The sequence below is a fragment of the Colletotrichum tamarilloi genome (assembly GCF_030869305.1).
Source record: "Colletotrichum tamarilloi strain Tom-12 chromosome Unknown Scaffold_13.1, whole genome shotgun sequence".
Lineage (NCBI taxonomy): Eukaryota > Fungi > Ascomycota > Sordariomycetes > Glomerellales > Glomerellaceae > Colletotrichum > Colletotrichum tamarilloi.
Genome location: NW_026849396.1, coordinates 448,971 through 466,178, shown reverse-complemented (window position 1 = coordinate 466,178; position 17,208 = coordinate 448,971). Strand labels below are relative to the sequence as shown.

Genomic DNA, 17,208 nt, shown 5'->3' with positions numbered 1-17,208 from the left:
TTGTTTGGAGTAGTCTGCGCGGTCTGCCAAGTTGGCTTTTACCCCCCTTCGCAGCTGTGTCCCAAGGTTCCCTTCATTGGCATGTGCGGTACGAAAGTGCGGTACTTTCTGGGAGGACAGCTGGTGGACAATTCAGGCAAGACAATGTCGCAGACGCCAAGTAGAGTACATCTTGTGTAGGAGTTCAAAGGCACTGGACAGGTACCTTTCGACGGATGTGGTCATTGGTGGTGTGAGGTGTTGGTGGAAGTGGTCTGGTGCATGCTTCCGTGCAGGGAAAGGAGCTGCAGCTTGGCCCCGTACCCCGTACTCCGTATGTACTCGCCCCCCTTTTTTCCCTTCTTCTCCAGTCTTCCAGTGCGGGGTGTGGGGCCGCGGGCACTAAAAACACGGCGCTAAAACACGGGGGATAGTCTTATCCCCCGCCATTTCGAGCTCGCGATAAGTCGATAAGGCCCGATAAGCCTGCAATGATCCAGGCCTGCTCTCCCCAAGCTGGAGGTGCCTTTTACCATTTTATCCATCGGGACCAGTTTTCCTTCTCGTCCGATGGGAGATTGTTAAAACACTGATAGACTTCATGGAGCGCTGATTAATGCTCTCCCAGACGGAGGCCGAGCACCCTTGGCCCATGTTCCTGTCCCGTGTTTGTTTCCCGCGTCTCAGTGACATGCAGCTGGCTTTTTCAAGATCCCGCCTCTTCCGGCTCTGATGTAGACGACTTTTGGCCAGCATCTTTATAGTCTGGCAAATTTGATGCTCCAAACCCTCTCTCAGCATCGTGGCAACCCAAGGCTGGAGTATAGATCAATCTCCAAGTCTTGCTGTCATCACTTGATCCACAGCAAAGTGTCCAAAAAGTCAAGACGAACGTGTCACATGCACGAAACACGAGAACGCTATCCGCGACTTTGCATTGCATGGCATGCATGTAACGCACAGAAGGGAAGGCAGCGCAGACAGACGTGCATCGGCTGGTTCGGAGCGACGAAGCAGAGAGAGAGAGCGAGTGCAGATTCGTCAGGCAGATGGAACATACAGACAACCAATGAGGCCCGACGTTCCGAAGGGGGTAGATGATGTTTTGAACCGGTTGGTCATTGGTCAGTGGAGAGCTACCATACTCGACACCATTCGTACCATTGGCATCGTCTAGAGGGGAGCGATCGTTCGGCAACCTTAGAAGAGAATTCCAAACAAGTTTGATTTAACTTCCGGTTGTCTTGACAACATCCCAATGCCATCTGATCCGTGCAGCGTGTAGTTTCTCAATCGATAGAGTTGCTCTAGGACTCCAAATCCATAGTCTTTTATATCTCCTAGCCACAACCTGGCGTCAGCCAAAGTCTTCTCCAAGGACTTTTTGAGCCTTTTCCCATCATCTGAAGGGCTCAAATCGACTCGTCGTCAATTCCTCGGCGACGCCAAATGGTCAAAACTTCGTTGACAAGTAGGGAGTTCCAAGCTGACGATGGTTCACAACCAGATCAACCAGCTGACACAACCAACTCAGTTGCAACCCAAAACACAACAGAAAAGACTTCAAATGTGCAAAAAAAGAGTACCCTGAAAGTGAAGTCGAACTCAAGAGGTCGAGGTCCATCTCCTTAGAGATTTGTGGAAATCCCCCGTCCCCAGCTGAGTGTTCCACTGGGCCACGGCGCCCGAGGGAGTTGGACCCCCGTTTGCTTGTGGTATGAGGAGGATGCGCTGGTCATGAAGGCTGTGGTTGCTGGCCGTCGTTGGCCGTCGCGGTTGTGGTTGGCTTGGCTACTGAGCAAGATGAGGCTGACCTGGATGGTGATGAGGCTTGAGAGGGGGTGACCGGGACGGGTTGACGATGTATGTGTATGGGCTGGGTCTACTCCCAGCCGCACTGTATGGTATTCTTCTAATTCCAGTCCAGAGTTCCTTTTCCCACTGTAGGCTTTTTAAACATGAACCTCGTCTTCCGTTGGCCATGATGCCCCGTCACAAACCCAGTGTCTATCGCCATGTCCAACCCCTTTCCATCGCCAAACAATGTCTACACCCAAAACCGCTCACTACAAAAACGAGTCATCATCCTCAACAAGCCCCATCATCTGCTGGTTGCTATAAAACCAATCCTCCAACTGCGCCGCATTCCCCATCCACATCATCTGGTTCAGCGCACCCGACCCCGCGACACCGGCACCGTTCATCCCGTCCTCTGCTCCTCCGCCCGTCATCCCCGACATCTGCTCCGACCCCACGTCCGACGACTGCTGCTGTGCATGCTGCTGCGGATGCCCAGATGCCGGCGGGAACCCGAGCGCCGTGAGGTACTTGTCCATCTCCTGGCCCTGTTCCTCCGACTGCTGCTGCTGCTGCTGCGTGCTGTTGTTGTTCCCGTTGCCGCCGCCCCCACTGCTGCCCTGGCTCCGCATCTCGACGTACCGGAACGCGACATTGTAAAGCACCTGAAAGAGGCGGCACAGCCGCGCCGAGGCCTCGGTGAACTCCTTTGCGCCCTGGATCGAGGCGACGAAGCCCTGGAGCCGGGCGAGGTCCGAGGTGTCGCTTGTTTCGATTACCTGGCAGAAGATTACGATGAAGGGGACAAAGGGGGAGAAGAGGATGGTCCTGGGCGTTGTTAGTGTGAACGCACGAATTCGTGGAGAGTGGAACGTAAGAGAGAACGCACCAGTTCATGTACATGGGAAACAGGTAGTACGCATCCTTCGCCATGATGGCCATGCAATCCTCGTGCCGTTGCAGCGTCGCCCTCGCGGCGTTGATGCACTCTGTGCCAAACGTCGTCGCGGAACCGGGGGGCGAGGGGACGGCGCGATAGATGATTGTCATCAGCGATAGTCTCAGTACCTCGTCCGACACGTTGAAGAACTCCATCGTGTTCTCTCCCACCGCCTCGATGGCCGAGTTCAAATACTGCGACTGTTGGCCACAATAGTCAGCAACCTCACAACAACTTCACGGGTTGAACGATCACAGCAACTCACATGCGTCTCCTGCGTCCGGTCCGTAACCCTCTTCAGCTCCGCCGCCAATCCCCTCGCCCTCGCCTCCCGCACGGCGCTCGGCTGCGCAATCGCCTCGGGGCTGTACAGCTGCTCGTACGTCTTCCCCTGGATCCGCGAGACAACGACCCACAGGCAAAAGTAGCTCATGAGGGCGCCGTGCATCTTGCTGGCGCTCGAGGGGTAGGGGGCCGTGATGTCGTAGTCCTGGATCGTCGAGGGGCGGCCGAGGCGGAGGGAGAGGGACTTGTCGATGAAGTAGACGGACCAGAAGAGGAAGATTTTGTATTCCTCGTCGTCTGGGTTTGCGGCGGTTGGGCCTGTTGCCGTGCCTGTTGTAGTGGAAGTGGATGAGGACGACGATGACGGGGATGCGCGGTGGTAGCCTAGGGTTTGGCAGAGTTGGGCCGAGGCTACGTTGAGGGTCCAGGCGAGGCTTGGTTTTGCTACTTCCATTGCGTGGTAGGCCTGACGATGTTAGCTACAGATGTAAGAAGAATGTGTGGGGGAGAACCTTACACCAAACAAGAGGGCAACAATCATGTCCATCGTGGCCGGGAGGTGCAGGGGCAGGTTGGCGAGGGCGGTCTGGAGGTTCCCCCGGCAGAGGGTGCCCATCTTGGCGCACTCCTCCCTGAGCTGCGCCGTCGCCGTCTTGGACTGCGTCATGTCGGTGTACAGGCTCTCGAGGCCGGCGTTGACGATGATGAACTCGGCCTCGTTGAACTCTGCCGGCGCAAAGTAGACCTTGAGGACCAGGTCGGTGAAGTGGTCCGGGTGGAGGAACGTCGTCACCCACTCGAGGCCCAGCGTCTTTTGGGCTATTTGAGACGTTAGTCTGACTTTCCTGAACTGCATAGTGACCTGAGACTACGCACCCTTTGCCTCGCGGATGATGTTGACGGCGGACTGCACGGGCGGCATCTCGCACTCGCCAAACGCCGGCCGGGCCACGGGCTTCGCCTGCGGGTACGTCAGCTCGTGCGACGCGGGCTGGTGCCGGAGCGCCTCGACGAGAGAGTGCAGGGCGTCGAGGGTCTCGCGCATCTCGAGCACCGAGGAGCCGTCGCCGACGGTCTTGCGGAGGAAGTCGTGGGCGAAGATGGACTGAGCCGTCATGGAGGACTCGCCCTCGACCAGGGGGTCCGTCGTGTGCTGCTGCTGCGTGGAAGTGCTGGCTGGTGTTGTTGAGATGGATGATGAAGCCACCGTCTTGAGTTGGATGGGCGCCGGCGGGCCCCCTGATACTGCCCCTCCTGCTCCCCCGCCGGGTGTGGCGGTTGATCCCGAGACCGATGGTGCGGTTGACGGTGCTGCTGATGGTGCTTGGAGGGGAAACTGGAGTTTTAGGTCCTCGAGGAGGCGGACTACGCCGTCGAGGCGGCGGTCTATTAGGTCGATCTTCTTCTCACTGGGATGTGTGAGTTGTGACCTGGTGCAAGGGAGCAAAGGCGAGACTAACTATTGAGGGGTGATGAGAATGCGAGTTCTCTTCTCTTTGGGCTTGAGCCCCGATGTGTTCTTACACTCGATGCCGGCGTGCTGGCAGTGAGCACATGGTTCTTCTCTATCACAGCGAATCTACGAAGCACACAGTCAGCCCTACGTCTAATGGATGGTGTCGAGTGACATGATGACATGGGCCAATGAAGGACGAGAGACAACGCACTTTACGGGCACGACAAGCATCACACTAAATGTGTAAGTTAGTTTCGGCGTGATTTACAACGACTGGGTAGTATGAGGATCTACTTACCGCTCGTTTGATGGGGAGATTGGCGCCGCCCACGCCGCCAGCAGCGGAGAGACCCGCACCAGCCCCGGCAGAAGATCCGGTGTCCATTGCGGCTCGGTTAGATATTTCCAAATGTGATCAGATGGCTTCACTTTAAGGGTAGGTCGTACCCGAGGAGCAAGGGTCCAAGACTCTCGGAGGGGGATCCGGCGGGGCGGGATCGAAGAGATCCGAAATCTAGAATTGTCGTGTTGTACAGAGAGATGCCAAGCGAGACGTTGTGCCCGGGGCTGGGTGAATTCGGGGCCCGAACGAGGACGGGATCACGAGAAAGCAAGCGGGCGTAGATGGTTCGGAACCTCTTCCCAACTTTCGCGGCGGGATGAGGTCGCGGCCCGGGGGCAACTAAGAAGGACGGGAACGGCGCGCGCGGGTTCCGCTTCCGGCGGGTTTTATGGAGCAAGAGGGCGGCCCCTGTGGCTGTGGCTCAGCCGCTATTTGTCCGCAGTTGAGGCTGGAGGCTTGCCCGTCTTTGAATTGGTCACCTTACGGGTACGATGGGCATGCGCGGTTAGGATATATTTTGTAAAGGGGAAAAGAGAGAGAAAAGAAGAAGGGATTCTAGCACCCATATGAGTCGTGGGAGCAAAGGCACTTCGTTGCAGAATGCATGCACGATTTTTAGTAATTCAGATCTCCGTGCTCACCCCCTTGCCATGGACCCTTTCAGGGGTCCGGGTGACGGCACATCTCTGCGATTCAGGGCTCATCCAGGCGCAGACACGGTGGTTCGCGCCGGATAGGCCGCTGTAGAGACGCATTTGAACTGGGGTAACTGGCTTTAGATAGAAACTAGCTAGGGAATTGTAGAGCTATGATTCGCCAATAGAAAATGTGTCGATCACGGAATCGCAGTGTTGTCACGTTCTAGCGCCGCCGTTGTAGTCTATTCAAACGTATCCCACCGGCAACGCCAGGGCCACATCGCCGGCATGGACGCATTTGGATCTGTGAATGCCCGTGATAGGCAGGGAGAGAGGCATGGACCAGCATCTCTGACAGGGACGGAGTATGCGCGGCGCAAGTACGGAGTCTTTCCATTGTTCGGCGTCCGCTTGTCCTTTCGGCTTCCGGCGCCAAAGGTCAGAATGGCGCCGGGCAGGACTATATGGAGGGCATCTGCCGCTTGCTGTTTTGTTGGAATCGAGGATGCCATCTTCGAAATGGACCGAGACACATGGCACGAAACCAACCTGTCTGCTCAACCTAGGGCACTGCCGGTCACGGCGACATGCCGTCCATAGGTACGGTATTTGTGGTAGCTGTTCGGAGACTCGTGAGTAGCTCAACCCGGAGGAGAGAGCGCTTCCCACGTGTCGGCGCGGCGCCGTAGCGTCTCAGATGTCCACCGCGCCGTCCGGCGAAAGAGTCATCGGCATCATCGACGTCGGACTCGGTCAAACCAAAACATCCTGCTGACGCGGTGACACCTCATCACACATCGATCGAAGAGGAACTCCTTTAGCCTTTAATGGTTTGGGATGAAGGGAAATCTGGACATTGTCTGACATCTCGCGCCCCGAGAGCACCGCGCCCCGAGCAAAGCAGCGGAGTGGGCGCCCGGGCGCGATGAACCCGCGGCCCCCGCTGCGAGCCTGCCAAGCTGGAGTCGAACCAATCGCACTCGTTCCTGCACCGAAGCGGGGGGTCCACTATGCCGAAGAGTGGGGCGTTCTCGCTTCCATGACGGCGGTCCGCGGGAGAAGCCAAGGCCTCGCAGCAGCAGCTTCAATGACGGAGACTCTGCTATGTTGGCGATCAGTCAGCTCGAGTTTGCGTGTTCCATTATCCGAGCTTCAAATTTCAATATGCGCGTTTGAAGACATTCTTCTGGCTCGCCTTGAGGTGCACCGCATGATATAACCTGTATCGTATCGTCTGGTCTTCCCCATCTCATCTACAAGAGAAGCCAACCCGCCGGCTCACATTTCTTGATAGTACGAACACACCACGCGACACAGACGATCAGATCTTGGGGTGAACCACCCGTCAGCCGCACAATATGGGGGCCGAAAAGAAGGAGCACACTCCGGCTGAGGATACCGTCGCCGCCATTGCTTCGCCAAACGAAGCTGTCAAGGCAGAAGGCGGCGCGTTCAAGGCCTACTTGGTATGGTCACCGTCGACTCTCACTTTTTGCAAGCATGCTGACGTCTCCCAGAGAATCTTTTCCTTCGGGGGACCCTTTGAGAAGCTCCTGCAAACAATCGCGATAATATGCGCCCTGGGCGCCGGCGCCGGCGTGGCCCTGCAAAACTTGATCTTTGGCAGCTTCGTCACCACCATCCAGGACTTCACCACCGGCCAGTCCACCCCTCAACACTTTCGCAATGAAGTCTCAAAGCTGGCGTACGTCTCTGCTCATTCCCACATCATCACTACAAGCTAACATCTCAGCCTCTACTTTGTCTACCTCGGCATCGCGCGCTTCGTCCTCGCCTACGGCTACATCTCCCTGACAACCTTCTCCGCCTACCGCATCACGCGCAACATCCGCCACGCCTACCTCCACGCCGCCCTGCGCCAGGAGGTTGCCTTCTACGACATCGGTTCCGGCGGCTCCATCGCCACCCAAGCCATCTCCAACGGCCGCCTCATCCAGGTCGGCATCGCCGAGAAGCTCGCCCTGACCTTCCAGGGGCTCGCCGTCTTCGTCACCGCCTTCATCATCGCTTTCGTCACGCAGTGGAAGCTCACGCTCATCGTATGCTGCATCGCGCCCCTGATTCTGATTGTGATGGGCGTCGTCTCTACCATTGAAGCCGGCCTCGAGACAAAGATCCTCGACATTTACGCCCAGGCGGGCTCCTTTTCCGAGGGCATCCTCTCGAGCGCGCGCACCGTTCACGCCTTTGAGATCCGCTCGCGGCTGGTGCAAAAGTTTGACAGGTTCCTCGAGGACGCCCACCGCATCGGCAACAAGAAGTCGGCTCTGTTTGGCGTGCTCTTTTCGTTTGAGTACTTTGTCATCTACGCCGGCTTCGCCCTGGCGTTCTGGCAGGGCATCCACATGTTGAACCGGGGCGAGATTACCGAGTCTGGAGACATTTTCACGTGAGTAGTCCGCAGCATCTTTCAGGATCATCAGCTAACAGGCTTCAGGGTCCTCCTATCTGTGGTCATCGGCGCAACGAGCTTGACCATGCTGGCGCCCTACATCATCGAATTCACCCGCGCCGCCTCCGCCGCCGCCCAGCTCTTCAAGCTCATCGACCGCGTCTCCGAGATCGACCCCTTTGACAAGTCGGGCCACCAGCCCACCGAGACCGTCGGCGTCGTCGACCTCGAGAACGTCTCGTTCGAGTACCCGACGCGCCCCGGCGTCACGGTCCTCGATAACTACTCGCTCCACGTGCCCGCGGGCAAGGTGACGGCGCTCGTGGGCTCCAGCGGCTCCGGCAAGAGCACAATTATCGGGCTGATTGAGCGGTGGTACAATCCAAAATCGGGCACCATCAAGCTCGACGGCCGGCCGATCGACCAGCTGAACCTCAACTGGCTCAGGAAGAATGTCCGGCTCGTGCAGCAGGTGAGATGAGAAGCACCTACATTTTGAACCAACTCTGACAACCGCAGGAACCCGTCCTCTTCCAGGGAACAGTCTTTGACAACATTGCTAACGGCCTCGTCGGAACCCCGTGGGAGTCCTCGCCCCGCGAGGAGCAGCTCCGCCGCGTCCAGGACGCCGCCAAGATCGCCTTTGCCCACGACTTCGTCTCCCAGCTGCCCGAAGGCTACGACACGATGATTGGCGAGCGCGGTGGCCTCCTGTCAGGCGGCCAGAAGCAGCGCGTTGCTATCGCGCGTAGCATCATTTCGGAGCCCAAGGTGCTCCTTCTCGACGAAGCCACCAGCGCCCTGGACCCGCACGCTGAGGGCGTCGTGCAGCAGGCTCTAGACAAGGCCGCCGAGGGCCGCACGACCATTGTCATTGCCCACAAGCTCGCCACCATCCGCAAGGCGGATAACATTGTCGTCATGAACAAGGGTGCCATTGTCGAGCAGGGGACGCACGAGGGGTTGTTGGCGCAGGGTGGCGCGTATACCCGCCTCGTGAGGGCGCAGAACTTGAACGTGGCCGAGGAAGGATCCATTACCGAGACGGAGGAGGATGACGACGAAGCGGTGACGGCGGCGGCTGCTGCTGGGAAGGAGGACATTGAGCTCACGAAGACCATGAGCCGGTACCGGACGACAGACCAGACGCGGATGGAGGCGCAGAAGGAGCGCGACAACTTTGATCATTACAAGCCCACCGGCCTCATCAGAGTCGTCATCCGCATGGTGCGCGAGACGCCTGAGCTGAAGTGGGCGTACCTCGCAACCTTACTGGCCGTGATAGTCGCCGCCGGCGCATTCCCCGGCCAGTCCCTCGTCATCGCCAACCTCGTCGACGTCTTCACGATGACGGGCTCCGAGATGATCACCAAGGGCAACTTCTACTCCCTCATGTTCTTCGTCCTCGCCCTCGGCGTGCTCTGCTGCTACTTCGTCATGGGCTGGGCCACAAACGTCATCGCCCAGGGGCTCAATCACAAGCTGCGCCGGCAGTCCCTCAACGATTTCCTCCGCCAGGACCTGCAATTCTTTGACCGCGTCGAGAACAACACGGGCGCGCTTGCTAGTCGCCTCGAGTCGAACCCGCAGGCCATCCTCGAGCTCATGGGCTTCAACATTGGCCTGATCCTCATCTCGTCGCTGAACGTCATCGCGTGCGGTATCCTGGCTATCGCCACGACCTGGAAGCTGGGTCTCGTCGTCGTGCTCGCAGGTATGCCGCCACTGGTGTCCTCGGGCTACATCAAGGTCAGACTTGACTCGCGCCTGGATACCAAGACGTCGAAGCGGTACTCTGCGAGCGCGGCGATCGCGTCCGAATCCGTGACGGCGATCAGGACCGTTTCGTCTCTCGCTATCGAGGAGTCGGTGTTGAAGAGGTATACTGACGAGCTCGACAACGCCGTGAGGGCTTCGACTGGCCCCCTTTTCGTCATGACTGTTGCGTTTGGACTGACCCAGGCCATTGAGTACTTTTTCATGGCCCTCGGGTTCTGGTGAGTTTGGGTGCTGCGTCTTCCCAATCTAGTTGCTAACTTTCGAACAGGTACGGCTGCCGGCTGCTCTCGTTCAACGAGATCACAATGTACCAGTTCTTCGTCGCCTTCATGGGCACATTCTTCTCCGGACAGGCCGCGTCGCAGCTGTTCCAGTACTCGAGCAGTAAGTTGAATCTTCTCCGCTAGTGATGTCACACACTCTGACCCTCCCAGGCATGACCAAGGGCATCAACGCCGCAAACTACCTCTTCTGGCTGCACGACCTCCAGCCGTCCATCCAGGAGACGCCCCAGAACCGCGACGCCGCGCCAAAGGCCGGCGCCTCGGTCGACTTCCAGCAGCTCCGTTTCTCGTACCCCCTACGACCCGAAGCGCATGTCCTCCGCGCAGTCGATCTCGAAGTGAGTCCCCCTTAAGTACCTGACAGAAACCATGCCTAACACATCTCCAGATCAAAAAGGGCCAGTTCGTCGCCCTGGTAGGCGCCTCAGGCTGCGGCAAATCCACAATGATCGCCATGCTCGAACGCTTCTACGACCCGACGACAGGCAGCATCGTCATCGACGGCGACGCGGCTCTATCGGACCTCAACCCCCGCCTCTACCGCCACATCGTCGCCCTCGTCCAGCAAGAGCCTACCCTCTTCCAGGGCTCCATCCGCGAGAACATTTCGTTGGGAATCGACGCGGAGTCCCTGGACGAAATCGTCCCGGACACCCAAATCGAAGCGGCCTGCCGCGCAGCCAACGCGTGGGACTTTGTCTCGTCGCTCCCTGAAGGCCTCGCGACCCCCTGCGGCAGCAGCGGAATGCAGTTGTCCGGCGGACAGAGGCAGCGCATCGCCATCGCGCGGGCGCTGATCCGCCAGCCCAAGATCCTGCTGCTCGACGAGGCGACGAGCGCGCTCGACACCGAGTCGGAGAAGATTGTGCAGCGCGCGCTGGAGGAGGCTGCGCGGGACGGGGAGAGAATCACGGTTGCTGTTGCGCACCGGTTGTCGACTGTGAAAGATGCCGATGTGATTTGTGTGTTTTATGGTGGGAGGATTGTGGAGAAGGGCACGCATGCGCAGCTTGTGGCCAAGGGGGGCATGTATAAGCAGATGTGCGAGGCGCAGAATCTCGAGTGAGCAGGGGAAGTAGAAGAGCTTCGTCCATGCTGAGTTGTTGTATTTTCGGCCTGGGAGTTGAGCGCTTGACTCCTCCCATAGAGCACGGCGTTTGGGAAACGGGGTTTCTGTACGATTATCTGACTCGCAACTGCGCAACTCAGTCGATCACGTTTGTCCTAGAGACACTTAGATTCGTAATGTTTAGACTCCAGGAGACCAATCTCATACTCTGTACTCAGTGTCCTGCAAAGTGACCCTCTTCCCTTGACAGAAATGATGATCATCCCAAACGGCGGAACCTGTCAAAAGTGTGCTGATTTCCAACCCCGCGGCTTTGGGTCCGTTCAATGTTACCATCCTCTCGACTTGCTGCCATGACTCTGGACTTGAGCCAAGACACCACGGCTCAGTCAACTATGCCGCTGGCGCAAACCTCGATTGGGGAAAACGCAGCTTGGAGCGAACTCGCTTTCTATGCTACTAGCAGAAAACGTGGTCCCCAACGTGGTCTCCGGAACAAGAAGCAGGTCCATTGGAAAGCCAAGGAAAGCTTCTTCACATCGTGGCGAAGTTCTGAGGGTCCATCGGAGCTCGTGCCGTCGTCGTTCTTGGCGTTTGCGTAGAACATTACCCACAACACGTTCCGTCAGCACACGCCCTTCTTCAAGGATCATCTTGGACTCTTGCAAGCAGCAGCGATTAACCAAAATCTGTAAAATGAGATGGTAAGCTTGTTCCCCCAAGGCACCAAAGACATCGACACCACCAAGACTGACACCCCCCGCCGTCAACCCTGGTTCCCCGACTTACACCGGCAGCCAGCAGCCAATCAGAAGCGCCAATTCACCCACGGGGTCGGACCCAACGGCCACGGTCAACTCTCGTCTCGTCCCGGGAACACAAACCTCTCGACCGACTACAACCCGGCCGGGATTGACGAATAACAGCGAGGTTCTCAAATCAGGTTCGGGAAGCTCAGCAAGCTTAGAAAGCTCATGATCCCTTCTCGACCTGCAGCGCCAAGCCAACGCCACATGACGCCGTTCATCTCTTGTGCCTTTTGGCAACCCACCCCACGCAGCGTTCGCAGGCTTCATCCCCAATCCGCAGACCGAGCACGCCCAGCTTCCAGCTTCGGAGCTTCTTCCTTCTTTCTCGCTCTAGCATGATTAGCATCATCTCCGCTTCGCCGTCAAATAACAAGTGTCTTGGCGTTGGGAAGCCCGAGATGGCCCCGACTCACCACCTCAAAGTTCGCGCAGAGACACGTGCCTCTGTCGCTCAAAACGAGCCGTGAAGTTACATTCAGCTTCTTCCATCCGACCCAGCACGCCGTCATGATCTCGGTCTAGCCGTTCTTCTGCCCCTGTGCTGTCCAATCGTACATCAATATTGATGCTCTCGGTGCAGACGGAATCCTACCCATTACGTTGGACTAACGTCCTGCGCAGGCTGGGATGATGCGCCGCGCAATCTGCAGCTCTCTCACCCGGAGCTGTCTTCAAAGTATGGGACCCGCGAACGAGAGAATCCGCGAACCGACAGAGTGTTTTTGTCATGCAGTAGACGGGGAACTTTTGGCGGGAGAGTAACACCCTCTGGGCTCTTGAAAGACATGGGATGACTTTTGGTCCCCTTGCTGAACTTATTGGTATATAAGCTCCCGAGCCGCAGGAAAGCTTCTGCTCCAACGTCCCGGTCAAGCTTGTTGTGCCCTTCTTCTCATCCCAACGCTTCATTGTGCTCTTTTGGCTTTACTCTGCAGCCAATTCACCCCGAGGACACACAAAGATGGTCAAGCTCAACCCACTCGCCGCCGTCCTGGCCGCGGCCTCGCTGTCGTCCCTCGCCTCGGCGCAGACCTACCAGCGCCTCGGGACGTGCCCGGACCTCGGCTGCGTCCTCCCGCCCGACCAGTCCGACTTCCTCCCCGGCCAGACCTTTGACCTCCGCGTCGAGGTCCACGCGCCCGTCAACGGCTCCGAGGCCTTCAACAACGGCGTCCCCGATGAGGCCTTCAAGGCGACCATTGCCAAGGAGGGCGGCGCCGCAAAGAGCTTGACCGAGTTCTTCGGTCTCGAGGAGCCCAAGCTCGAGAAGTGGTCGTTTGGGTGGTACGAGGACCTCTTTGCTGAGGATGCCAAGCAGAAGAGCGTCGTCAACGTGGCGTCCAAGATTTGGCGCCGCCTCGCGCTGTACGAGCCCGGGAACTACGTCGTCACCCTCACGTACTACGACGGCAAGAAGACCACCGCCAACTGGGTCGTGCGACCTCTGGCGACGGAGAAGAAGGCCAAGAATGTCATCTTCTTCATTGGTATGTCTCTGTGGTTGTAGTGTTTGTGCCTATGCTAACTCTGGACTCAGGCGACGGAATGACCACCAACATGGTATGCACGAAGCTCACATCTCTGAACTACATACTGACATCCACAGGTCACTGCCGCCCGTCTTCTCGGCCATAAGAGCATCAATGGAAAGTACCAGACCAGCTTGGCTCTCGACAAGTTCCCCGTCATTGGTCACCAGATGACCCATTCCATTGACAGCTACATCACCGACTCTGCCAACTCTGCGTCGGCGCTGTACTCTGGCCACAAGAGCACCGTGAACGCCATGGGGTAAGTGGAGATGACGGACCGTCAAAGTGCTCACTGACATGTGCCAGTGTCTACGTCGACTCTTCCCCCGACGCCTTTGACGACCCCAAGGTCGAGACCATTGTCGAGCTGATCCACCGCATCTGGGTATGTCCAGTCCGTCTCTGCCCCCTGAACCAGTCTAACAAACGCAGGGCTCCGCCTGGGGCGCCGTCTCCACGGCCTTCATCGCCGACGCGACCCCCATCGCCCTGACGGCGCACACCCGCGCCCGGTCCCTGTACGGGCCCCTGATCGACCAGGCCCTCAACGGCATCACAAACTACACCTGGACGAAGATGACCGGCCCGGACGTCTACCTCGGCGGCGGCGCCGAGCAGTTCTATCCGGGCAAGGGCTCCTACCAGGGCAAGGACTACTACGCCGCCTTCGCCGACAAGGGCTACAGCGTCGCCCTCAACAAGACGTCGCTCGAAGCCGCCGACCCCAACGAGCGCATCCTCGGCATCTTTACCCAGGGCAACCTCCCCGTCTGGCTCGACCGCAATGTTTTGACGGAGAACCTGGCCAAGCTGAGCAACGATCCCACGGGCAACAAGAGCGCCGCCGCCGACGTTCCGGGGCTCAAGGAGATGACGCTCAAGGCCGTCGAGACGCTGCACAACCGCGGCGGCGAGCGGGGTTTCTTCTTGATGTCCGAGGCCGCGTCCATTGATAAGCAGATGCACGCGCTCGACTACGACCGCGCGCTGGGCGATTTGCTCGAGCTAGACGACACTGTCAAGGCTACGCTGGAGAAGCTCGAGGAGCTCGGCATTCTCGAGGAGACCCTCGTAGTTGTGTCATCCGACCACGGCCACGGCTTTGAGTGAGTACTCGTCAATATCTACTTACGTTTCTATACTGACTTGAGCAGCGTCTTTGGCAACGCCGACACAAAGTACCTCGCCGAGCAAAAAGACGACCGCACAAAGCGCAAGGCCGTCGGCGTCTACGCGAACTCGGGCCTGTCGCAGTACACCGTCGAGCAGCCCGGCGTCTCGTACAACACGGGGCCCAACTTCCCGCTCAACTGGTCCCCGCGCTACGCCATCGCCGCGGGCTTCGGCGCCAACCCGGACCGCCGCGAGGACTACAAGGTCCACGCCGACGGTGCGCGCACGCCCGCTGTTGCGGCGACGAACACCACGGACTACTACGCCAACCCCAAGGACGCCGTCGATGGCTTCGTGGTGAATGGTACGCTGCCTACGAATGAGGCGCAGGGCGTGCACTCGTTGACCGACGTTGCTGTGTGGGCGAGGGGACCTTGCCAGGAGACGTTTGGCGGCACGTATAGCAACATTGATGTTTTCTACAAGATGGCGAACTGTCTTGGTCTCGCGCAGCCAAAGAATGCGACAGCGCCTGGGGCTGGGTGTGCGAGGAAGGCCAGGGCTCTTCATGCTTGAGTCGAAAGGGGTCGAATAGGTTTTGAACTTTGATTAAGCATGGCGAGTGGGTGTTGGGGCGGTTGATGTTTGGGTACAGAGGCTGGAGAGGCCCTCCCGTAATGAAACTCGGTGATGAAGTATAGAATTAATATTACGTTGGTCAAGAATACTCCCTATGACTACCGCCAGACTGAAGAGTCTGAACTACTGGTTGATGCTATGGTGTTTGTAGACATGGACAGCCAGATGGACGGACGGAAACGCTCCCTCTCCGCTCGTCGCCGTGTAAGTCACCCAGGAACTCGTTTCAAAACCAGCTTCAAGGCTATCTTCGTATACAAAGTTGCGCACCGTTCTCTGACATTGAAAGCACCGTAGAAGGCTCGTGCTACGTCGAGAGTACAGTCTTGTGAAGTTGTTCATGCCTCGCCGCCCCCAAAATCAAGTCGACGAGATTGTGCACGATGCCTCCCGAGAAGCAGCACAAACATAAATCCCAAGATTCCTGATCTATGATTTCATTCAGCCTTCACGCAAGGAACTCTTAAACTTGCTCGAGTCAACATTGCGAGTCTAGGCCACGGTGCCACTCGGCGATGTTACAACGGGACCCCGGGCCCCATCCGCTCGGGCCCATCATCGGCCGATGAACTGACCATGATCCACTTTCCGTCGTCCGTTTTGTTCCTCTTCGTCAGCCCACGATGGACGGGATCAATTTACCCTTTTGGGTGTATCGTTCACGGGCAGAGGATCTCTTCGCTTTTCTCTAGGGAAGTAGATGGGGCTAGGACGAGGGTACCGGGAAAAAAGAACAAACAGATGGCCTCTGCCTTGGCCCAACCTAGGTGAGCCGCAAGCATGGTTACATCCCGGAAGACAGGCGGGCAAGCGAGGCAGAAAGATCAGACGCGCAGGTGTCAACTGATGTAGCTATGTCGTGCATTGTTCGTTTCTTGTTTAGATTGCTGCCCCCGTTCGGATCTCTTGCGAGGGGGCATGGTTCGTGTGCTAAGCAGGGTCGATCTCCCGCGCGGTCCGACTCTGTGGGGGTTGACTCGCAACCCGAGTGGATGCAGAACGCCAGGATTCACCAAGATGCCACTCAGCCAAAAACCCGTGAGAACTTCATTGCTCTTCGATTCAATGCTTGTAACCTAATGTTGAGATCTGTTCGCGCTATCTACACTGACTCCCACGACCATCTACCCAAAAATCCAGAAAGATCCAAAATCACCTCTCAGCAAGCCTCTCCAAGATCCCCATCGCCTCCTCATCATCAACCTCCCCCTCGGCACACTTGCCCGTAAAACAACTCGAGTGCGCCCAGACACGAGCCCCCTCAAACCCGTCAACCAGCCCCTCAACATTCTCCTTCCTCACCCCGCCGCCAACAATAACCTCCAGGCCCTTCGTCTCCTTTTCCTTGCGGGCCATCATCTTCACCACACCCTCCGACGACGCCTCCCGCACAACAACCTCCAGCAGCGCCCGGTTCTCCGCCGCATTCCCCGGCCCGCCGGACGTAAGCACCCCCTCAAACCCGCAACCCACCAAGTCCCTCACCCCCCTCGCAATCGTCTTCGTCTCCCCATCGCGAATAACCTCGTCAAAAGCCCGGTGAAACGAACACGCCAGCCCGCCGGCGGCCTCAACCAGCCTCCGATTCCTCTCAACATCAACCAAAACCGCACCATCACCACCCCCGCTCCTCTCCAGCACCCCAAACACAAACCCGTCCCCCCTCTCCCGCCTCAACACGCCCCGAAACGCCTCCACATCCCTCACCATGGCCTCAAACTCCTCATCATCATACACAAAGTCAACTTCATCTTCCGGACGCTTCCCCCGCGGCCGAATCATGATCCGAACGGGTACCATGAGCCAATTGTTCACGCCCTCGAGGTCCGCGAGCGTGGGCGTCGTGCCGCCGACGGCGTAGCTCCCGCGCGCGTTGAGCTCGATGCGCTGCGCGCCGATGGCCTGGGCGTGCAGCGCCGAGGACGGGGAGAAGACTGGTATCTCGAGGTGGATTGGCATCGTGGGCGGCGCTTGCTTTGTGACTGTCATTTGGGTGGTTTGGTTGGTTGTGCTGATTTAAGAGAGTTGATAAAGTGCTCGGGGGTTAAGATAGATTGGATAGTCGATTGGATAACGCGTTGATGTGATAGGTTCAATCGAATTAAGGTAGCGGGAAAAAGTAACGACAACCC

General features: G+C 57.9%; 5 protein-coding genes across 5 annotated transcripts; 3 read left to right on the top strand and 2 right to left on the bottom strand.

Moving 5' to 3' along the window:
• Positions 1-2,045: 2,045 nt before the first annotated feature.
• On the bottom strand, positions 2,046-4,842 carry CTAM01_05267 (fungal specific transcription factor; the record flags this gene model as incomplete). The annotated part of the gene is made up of 8 exons (XM_060521297.1): positions 2,046-2,604; positions 2,678-2,916; positions 2,982-3,467; positions 3,519-3,820; positions 3,878-4,410; positions 4,462-4,580; positions 4,669-4,692; positions 4,756-4,842. The coding sequence occupies 8 exons, from the start codon at positions 4,840-4,842 to the stop codon at positions 2,046-2,048; spliced, it is 2,349 nt and encodes a 782-aa protein (XP_060384103.1).
• A 1,954-nt stretch (positions 4,843-6,796) lies between these two features.
• CTAM01_05266 (ABC transporter) lies at positions 6,797-10,980 on the top strand (the record flags this gene model as incomplete). The annotated part of the gene is made up of 8 exons (XM_060521296.1): positions 6,797-6,904; positions 6,956-7,143; positions 7,192-7,848; positions 7,897-8,323; positions 8,371-9,848; positions 9,899-10,014; positions 10,065-10,252; positions 10,303-10,980. 8 exons carry the CDS (start codon positions 6,797-6,799, stop codon positions 10,978-10,980), a joined length of 3,840 nt encoding a protein of 1,279 aa, XP_060384102.1.
• Positions 10,981-11,309: 329 nt separating this feature from the next.
• Positions 11,310-11,585, top strand: CTAM01_05265 (uncharacterized protein; the record flags this gene model as incomplete). Its single annotated transcript, XM_060521295.1, has 1 exon — positions 11,310-11,585. The coding sequence occupies one exon, from the start codon at positions 11,310-11,312 to the stop codon at positions 11,583-11,585; it is 276 nt and encodes a 91-aa protein (XP_060384101.1).
• A 1,168-nt stretch (positions 11,586-12,753) lies between these two features.
• On the top strand, positions 12,754-15,013 carry CTAM01_05264 (alkaline phosphatase; the record flags this gene model as incomplete). The annotated part of the gene is made up of 6 exons (XM_060521294.1): positions 12,754-13,279; positions 13,330-13,352; positions 13,399-13,583; positions 13,631-13,709; positions 13,757-14,430; positions 14,479-15,013. 6 exons carry the CDS (start codon positions 12,754-12,756, stop codon positions 15,011-15,013), a joined length of 2,022 nt encoding a protein of 673 aa, XP_060384100.1.
• Positions 15,014-16,228: 1,215 nt separating this feature from the next.
• CTAM01_05263 (CutC family protein) lies at positions 16,229-17,065 on the bottom strand (the record flags this gene model as incomplete). The annotated part of the gene is made up of 1 exon (XM_060521293.1): positions 16,229-17,065. One exon carries the CDS (start codon positions 17,063-17,065, stop codon positions 16,229-16,231), a length of 837 nt encoding a protein of 278 aa, XP_060384099.1.
• Positions 17,066-17,208: the final 143 nt, after the last annotated feature.